The sequence below is a fragment of the Takifugu rubripes genome, chromosome 1, assembly GCF_901000725.2.
Source record: "Takifugu rubripes chromosome 1, fTakRub1.2, whole genome shotgun sequence".
In the NCBI taxonomy this organism is placed as follows: domain Eukaryota; kingdom Metazoa; phylum Chordata; class Actinopteri; order Tetraodontiformes; family Tetraodontidae; genus Takifugu; species Takifugu rubripes.
This window is the reverse complement of record NC_042285.1, coordinates 9,713,556-9,720,985: the sequence shown is the minus strand read 5'-3', so window position 1 is coordinate 9,720,985 and position 7,430 is coordinate 9,713,556. Positions and strand designations below refer to the sequence as shown.

At 50.3% G+C, this 7,430-nt stretch overlaps 2 protein-coding genes across 2 annotated transcripts; both read right to left on the bottom strand.

The window, feature by feature from the left end:
- Nucleotides 1–481: 481 nt before the first annotated feature.
- rbp3 (retinol binding protein 3) lies at nt 482–3,278 on the bottom strand. The gene is made up of 4 exons (XM_003961363.2): nt 2,007–3,278; nt 1,711–1,901; nt 1,367–1,509; nt 482–1,026 (listed from the first exon to the last, which is right to left on the bottom strand). The coding sequence occupies exons 1-4, from the start codon at nt 3,198–3,200 to the stop codon at nt 701–703; spliced, it is 1,854 nt and encodes a 617-aa protein (XP_003961412.1). The 5' UTR covers nt 3,201–3,278; the 3' UTR covers nt 482–700.
- Nucleotides 3,279–3,957: 679 nt separating this feature from the next.
- Nucleotides 3,958–6,828, bottom strand: irbpl (interphotoreceptor retinoid-binding protein like). Its single transcript, XM_029846186.1, has one exon. It carries the CDS (start codon nt 6,826–6,828, stop codon nt 4,072–4,074), a length of 2,757 nt encoding a protein of 918 aa, XP_029702046.1. The 3' UTR covers nt 3,958–4,071.
- Nucleotides 6,829–7,430: the final 602 nt, after the last annotated feature.

Genomic DNA, 7,430 nt, shown 5'->3' with positions numbered 1-7,430 from the left:
TCCTCCAATGTTTGTTGTTGGCTGGAGGATTCTTTGAGGTAACGAGACCTGAGTGTGGTGCACATGTAGAAGCCCATTAAGCTGTGCATGGGATGATTGTTTCCCCCCCTGTTTCCAGCTGTTGGCCTAGATAATTTGATTCTGGTTAACATTTTAGAAAGGAATTTCCTGCACTTCATTAAGGTATTTGGCTCCTTGTCTGTTGATGAAAAACATGACTCAAACGCATTTTTCCTCTTTTCTGTTGTGTTTTTTAATTGTGAATCATCACAGAGACCCCCCCCCCCCCCCTCAAAAAAAAAAGAAACCACATAACATAGAGGACAAAATGTATTTTTCACACTGAAGACATCATGCGATGGTTCTGAGACTAAAGTTGGTGGATTCAGCGCGGTCCTTCACATTTGAGAAGAAGCACAAACGCATGTTTCATGTTTCCTGTTTCCTGTTTGTAAGGCTTTTCCCACAATGACATTTTGAATTACACGTTGAGACAAACACATTTATTTTGACCAAAACCATTTTTCTACAGCCAGAAACTTTGCTTTAAAACAAACACAGGCTATACTGCTTCAGCACTGAGAGAAGGAATCACAAATTAAACTTATGCACTACAATCATCACTTCTGCATCAGACGTGTGAGAACATGTCAGAGCTGCAGCCGAATTAAGCGCCGCTCTCCCGATTTTGTCCAGAAGTTTACTTCTGCCCTCCGAAATGCTTATTGAGGATGCCCTTGGCGGTCCCGAGGGCGGCCTCCGCTGAGACGGGTATGTGGGGGGTGATGCCAGTTCCCTCCCAGGCCGGTCCGGCAGCAGTGTCGGAGTGGACGGTGGGGATGCTGAGGAAGATCCCGATCTCACCGACGCTGAAGACTTGCGGAGGGTGAGAGGCTCCGGCGGTGGTCTCACCCACAATCATGGCGCGGCCGAGCTTCTTCATGATGTAGACGAACTCTTCTGCCGCGCCGGCTGTGGCGCCACTGGTCAGGATTATCAGGCTCTTCTTGGAACCATACCTCACGCCTGTGGGGCATGATGGGTTAGCGTTAATATGGAGAGAACGCAAGAGCGCACACACAGCCACAGCCATTAGCAGCTCTGTGGCAATCACACATGATGTGGGAGCTGCATATTTAGCTATATTAGCTATAAATCCATATTTTAGCTTCATTTTAAACATCATCTATGAACATTTGTCTTTAAAGGGAAGATTAAACCAAAAAGATCCAGGTGAAGCGCTTCGATTAACACCCTGACTGGTTCTCTATTAATTGCTGAAGGAAACATATTCAACCATTTTGACTCATAATGGCGACTCACGCTACTACTAGTATTGTGACTATTGGCAACAATCTTTATTTACCGGTGAGTTCAGGCAGCGTCAGCAGCTCGGTGGTGGTTCCAGACGGTCTGTCGTGTAACTTGTCCAACACAATCAGCTTGTCAGCATCAAAGAAATATGAGCAGAAACCTGCAATAGCTGTTGTTGGGCCTCCAACATTGTTCCTGCAATAAAAAAAACCCCTCAAAAGTTTGCTGTAGACAGATCTTTGTTTTTTGGTGGTTGCTTCTATATTTTCACCCTCCCTATTCTGCCATATTTAGACACAGAGCGATTAGTGTTAGCAGCTTTGGCGGATTATATGTCCTCTAAAATTCTCTCACCTCCCTCTGAACTCACATTTTGACATGAGCAGGATTACCCACCTGAGGTCAAGGATCAGAGCGTCAGTGTTGACAACTTTGTTCCAGACATGCTCAACAATAATCTGGGCAATGGCCTTGACCTCCTCAAAGTCTCCGAACATATCGAAACGCAGGTAGCCGATGTTGTTTTCAAATACGTCAGTGTGAAAGGAGACTTTGATCAGCTCAATGTACATCTCAGGGCTATAATCCTGTTGGAGAAGAACACACATTTGTTTCAGTAGACTGGAAGCATACCATTTTGTAGTTCAGTCCAAAAATAATTGGAAGAACAATGTTTCATTCATGGGTCTCACCATAGGGGGCAGCACTGGGGCGTTCTGTGTAGCCTTCAGGCTCTTGTCCCCGGACAGTCTCTGCAGGTCAGCAGACAGCGCCACCTCCAGGCTTTCACTGGAGACCACCGAATTGTACTGGCCCTTGGCCAGCAGCTCCCTCAGCTTCGTTGCCACATCAGCCCCAGTTGCTTCAAAGGCATAGTTTTTAGCAATAAGGGTTGCTGCGCCCTCAATTATGGCTGGAATCTGGGCACGGAGGCTGACTATCTTGATGGCGGTAGCGAGGGCATCTTCTGCATTGACCTCCACATCAGGTTTAACACCTGTAATCTCCCAAGAGGAGCCGGTGACGGGGTTGATGGACTTTGCCGTTGGCACTGTAATGTAGAAATCCGTGCTCCCCACTTTGAAATTGTCGAGTTTCACAGATCCTCCGGCGGTTCTCTCCCCCACGATGGTGGCCCGCTTCAGGTTTTTAAGGCAGTAGGCAACATCCTCTGCAATGCCTTTGGTGTTTTTACTGGTGAGGATAATGAGCGGTTTGGTAATGCCATACCTCTCGCCCAGCAGGTTGGACAGGGAGAAGAGCTTGGTGGTGGTGTTTGAGGGGCGGTCGTACACGCTGTCGATGTGAACCACGGGCTCGGCTTGAGTGAAGTAGGAAACAATATAGGGGATGCCAGAGATCTCCCCACTGCTGGTGTAGCGAAGGTCAAAGATGAGAGCCGAGGTAGGCAGGATTTTATTCCAGATCAAGTCGATGAGCGACGGCCCGACCTTTTCTGCAACGTCCTCCCCGATGATGTGGTCGATCCTCAGGTAGCCGGTGTTGCCCTCCAGGAGATCCAGCTTTATGGAGGTCTGGAGGACAGCGACAAGATGCTCTGGGGGCAGAGGGGGCATCTTGGGGGGAACTGCAGGGACATAGTCGGGCTGATAGGAGACCATCAAACGCGAGTCACTGACCGTGCCTTGGACTCCGGCACTCAGGACCCTGGCCAAGGACTCACCGTCTGGAATGTTGAGCACCTCGGTGTTGGTGCCGGCAGCTTCGATCGCCTCCTTCATCCCCGCCAGCTTCTCCGGTGAGCAGTAATTGTCCAGAACTATTTTTGCCATATCTGTGATCAGGCTGGGCGGAAAAGCAGCTCTGACAAGGACATCATTTGCCAGAAGCAGCAGGGATGCCACCAGGAAGAGAGCCTTTGCCATTTTGACCAGTTTGTTCACACAGTTAGTGGGATGTTGAGCTTCTTCCAGCCAACCCTCCTCTGAAGGAGCTCGCTCAGAAATGGTACTGTTTTGGCTGCACTGTTTCTGTTAACACACTTCTAAGAGGATTTGCACCATAATCAACCTCTAATCGCATTATCCTTAGTACATTTCTACAGCAATAACAGCCTTGTCAAAATGGGTGTGTGGCCAAAAATACCAATATTAAATTTAAACAAGGGGGTTTGAATGCGTAATTAAAAGATTCTGTGTCATAACAGGTCAGGTCTGTGACATGCTTGTGTCAAGAATGCAAAGTCTATCCACCCTACTGAACTTTTTGGGTGTTGAAGTTCTCAATTGTAACAAGAAAAAGGATGAAAAAAACCTGTGGCCAGAGAAAATCTAAAAGAAATGCGGATGATCTGATTTTTAAATTCCTCAACTCTCAACAACTCAAAACATAAAAAAATCTATTCTGTTGTGTGGTTGATAAACTGATCAAATTTTTCAGAGGCCTCTGGTGGTGAAGGTCTTGTCAAGGCTGGCGGAGCTACACTCGCTCATGTTTGCTTGGTCCGGGCGCCCTCTGCTGGCCGACTATTAATTAGTGGTTTCTCAAAATGGCAAGATACTAAAAAAGTATGATTCAAAATAAAAATTAAAATAGTCAACATCAAAAGTAAATTAAAAATCATTTAAACAACGAGAGTAATTATTAGAGAAGAAAGGATTTTATTCGCACTTTACAGGGAACATAAAATAAAATAGTGGGATAATATATTGCAAGGAAAAATATGGTCTTAAGGCTGGTTTCTACAAACAAACCAGGGGGAATGATTCAGGACGGACTGGAACACAAAGCTAGGATCTATCTTCCCTTTTCTCTCTTTAAGAGCCTCGCTGATATGATTCTCTGTGCCACAGGAAGAGCATCCCTGGCCTGGGCGAAAACGTCAGGCTCAACCCCCGAGATGCTCCACAACTTCCCGGTGGCTGCGCTCGTCACCACCTGGTTAGGAATAGACGCGTACAACACGCTTTCTCCGATCTGATAGGTCGCGCTTGACAAGGACCCTCCAGCCGTTGGTTCCCCGACGATCGTGACCCTGTTCAGGTCTCTCATAGCGCGGACAAACGCCTCCGCCGCTGACCCCGTCATGTGACTGGTGAGGATGTAGACGTCTTTGCCGGGGTCGTACCTTTGACCGCTGACCTCGGGCAGCGTCATGACCTCGACTCTGGTTTTTGTAGTGCGGTCATAGACGGTGTAGAGATGCTGCAACGGTTCCCCGTCAACAAAATAACTGCACCACAGAGGGACGGCTGTGGAGGAGCCGCCGGCGTTGTACCTCATGTCGATTATGAGCGAATCCGTGTCAACCAGTTTGTTCCACACCGATTTAACCAGCCGGGGAGCAGCGCCCTTCGCCGCCTCGATATCCGCCATCGTGTCAAACCTGAGATAGCCGACATTACGCGGCAAAAGCTCACTTTTAAACAGCGCGTCGATCACGAATCCGGCCTCTTCGACGGCGGCGATCTTTGGGACGCCATGAAGCGATTCGAGCTCGACGTCGCAGCGGAAGACGTGGAGGCGATGGTCGCCAGAAGCCTCTTGCAGGTCTGCGGTCAATTGAGACGCCAAAGATTCCAAATCCACCACCGAGCGGTACAGCCCCTCAGCCCACTTGCTCAGCAACACTTCGCCGACCTTTTGTGCTACTTCCTGTATCGCATAGTGTTTCTCTAAAAGTTCCCCAGTCCTCCCGATGAGGGAGCGGAGCCCCTGGTGAAATGTTGCAGTCCTGTTCACATGTTCCAAGGCCTCCTCTGCCAGCACAATAGCGTCAGGAACAACGCCCCCCCCCAGCCAGTACTCACCGTTGTTGTCCAAAAAGTTAATGAAGGGGACGGTGATGAAAATGTCTGTTCCCTCCACCTGAAAGGTCTTTGAATGCATCAGAGTGCCGGATGTAATTTCACCAACGACGGTGCCAAAATGTAGAGACTGGATCAAGTAAGCAAACTCTTCGGCCGCGCCTGCGGTGTAGTGGCTGGTCAGCACGTAAACGCCACGCTCGGAACCGTAAGAGGGGCCCGGAATGTGAGGCCGGGAGCCGTATTCTGTTGTTGTGTTCTGGACGCTGTCGTAGATGGTGAAAAAGTGCCTTTTTGGCAAGGGGTCTCGCAGATAGGACAGGAGGAGCGCGACGGATGTGGAGGATCCGCCGGTGTTGTGGCGGAGATCAATGATCAGGTTCTGGGTGTCTTTGAGGGGCCCCCACACCTTTTCAGCAACAATCTCCTCTAGTTTGTCCCCCTCGGAGCACCGGACAAACCTGTCCAAGCGCAGGTATCCAGTATTGTGAGGGAGAACCTGCACGGTGAACCCTTCTACCAGTTCCCCATCATGGTCGTTAGCGGCGTGGAGCTCGGGCTCCTCCTCTGCTCTGGGAATGTTGTCTCTCTTGTGCCTGATGATCAGCCGAGGATCTTCGGATGCGGTCTGGAGGTCGTGGTTTAGCCTGGCTGCTAAGTCCTCTTCAGACACAACGGAGAACAGGTCTGCAGATTCCAGCTGTTGAAGAAGAGCTTGGACCCTGTCGGCGAAGGCGTAGAACCTCCCGATGATATCCGAGACGATCTGCAGCACCTTTGGGATTCTGCTCCTCACCGCCAGGAAGGTCTGGGCCTTCGCGAGAGCTTCCCTGGCAGCGACGTTGACTGTTGGGGAGATGCCGCTCACTTCCCAGCTCTTTCCCGTGATGGGGCTGACGGACCTGGCTACGGGCATCGTTATGTAGAAGTCCGATTCGGCGATCCGGAACTTGCGGACTTTGAGCGACCCACCGGCGGACCTCTCCCCAACGACGATGGCCCTGTTTAGATGCTTTAGCGTGTAGGCCACAGCCTCGGCGGCCCCTGCTGTCCGCCTGCCAATCAAAACAATCATGTCCTTCTTCCCACCAAAGGTTTTGCCTCTCACTGAGGACATCGTCCAGAGTTCTGTGGTGGTGTTGGACGGCCGGTCATACACCGTGTCAATATGGACGAGCGAATGAGGCTCGGTGAAATAGGAGACGATGGAAGGTATTCCGGACCATCCTCCCGCTGTGCTGAACCTCAGGTCCAGGATCAGGGAGCTGGTTTGGGCAGCTTTGTCCCAGACGTTTTCCCGCAGCAGCGGCCCGAACTTCAACAGCGTCTCCTCGTCAATGATTCGATCGATCCGCAAATATCCGACGTCACTGTCCAAGATGTCCAGCTTGATGGAATTCCTGAGCAGCCGGAGCTGCTGCTCCACAGGGAGCGAGGACAGCGCCTGCAGCGGCAGTGGGCTGAAGCTGGGCTCGTAGGACACACTCAGCCGGGGGTCGTTCAGCGCTCCTTGGACCCCCACTGTCAGCACAGTGGCCAGCGTCTTCCTGTCCGAAATCTGCAGAATTTCCCGACTTTTGATGGCTCGTTGGATAGCCTCCTGCATCCCGACCAGGTTCTCAGGGATGCAGTAGTTTTCCAGAAGTAGTTTGGCCATTTCTAACACCAAGGTGTGCTGATAAAAGGAGCGGACGGGTAGAGCACAGAAAAGAAGCACCAAGAGGAGCACCGGCGTCCTGGGAGCCATGTCTTCCAACTCAGACAGCCGTCCTCTCTGTCCCCTGCCTATGATAACGCACATCTGTTTTGTAAGCGGGACCATCGTCATTCTCTGGTTTTTGGACACTAACCTAAGAGGCTTTGTCCTCCATAAACCTTTAATCGCTTTAAGCGCAGACAATAACAACGTAAAAAGCAGGAAACGGGCGATTCTGCGGGTTCTCAACGGTTTCCTCTGCTCCACGTTTAGGAAGCACACAGCATCGATCTCCACCATCTTCCAATCTCTCAACGTGCCGCCTAATGTGACGAAACCACCTGGAGATTTGCTTTTGAAGCACAAGCTCCCTCTGACTCTGTGCTGGACCGGCTGTAAAAGCTTAATGGGGGAGTCTTTTGGTAGCTTTAGGGTTCATGTCTGGGTCACTCGATCACTGACATGATTACACAGTTTGGAGACACGTGGCAAAGGCTTCTGTCAGAGACAAAAGAAGCTCTCCGTGCAGACCGAAGGCTGCTCAGAAGGTCTGCCTGCTGAATTGGGCTTGGTTTCTTTGGAAACACGAATGCTGTTTAATTTCGGGTGAGAGTAAAGTGATCATGTGAGTATTTAACAGCTTCTGCATGTTT

Coding starts and splice junctions, on each gene's coding strand:
- rbp3 (XM_003961363.2), bottom strand. CDS start 3,200: ATGGCAAAGGCTCTCTTCCTGGTGGCATCCCTGCTGCTTCTGGCAAAT. Junction 1,902..2,006: donor CCCCAGTGCTGCCCCCTATG/GTGAGACCCATG, acceptor CTTCTCCAACAG/GATTATAGCCCTGAGATGTA. Junction 1,027..1,366: donor GACGCTGCCTGAACTCACCG/GTAAATAAAGAT, acceptor CATGCCCCACAG/GCGTGAGGTATGGTTCCAAG.
- irbpl (XM_029846186.1), bottom strand. CDS start 6,828: ATGGCTCCCAGGACGCCGGTGCTCCTCTTGGTGCTTCTTTTCTGTGCT.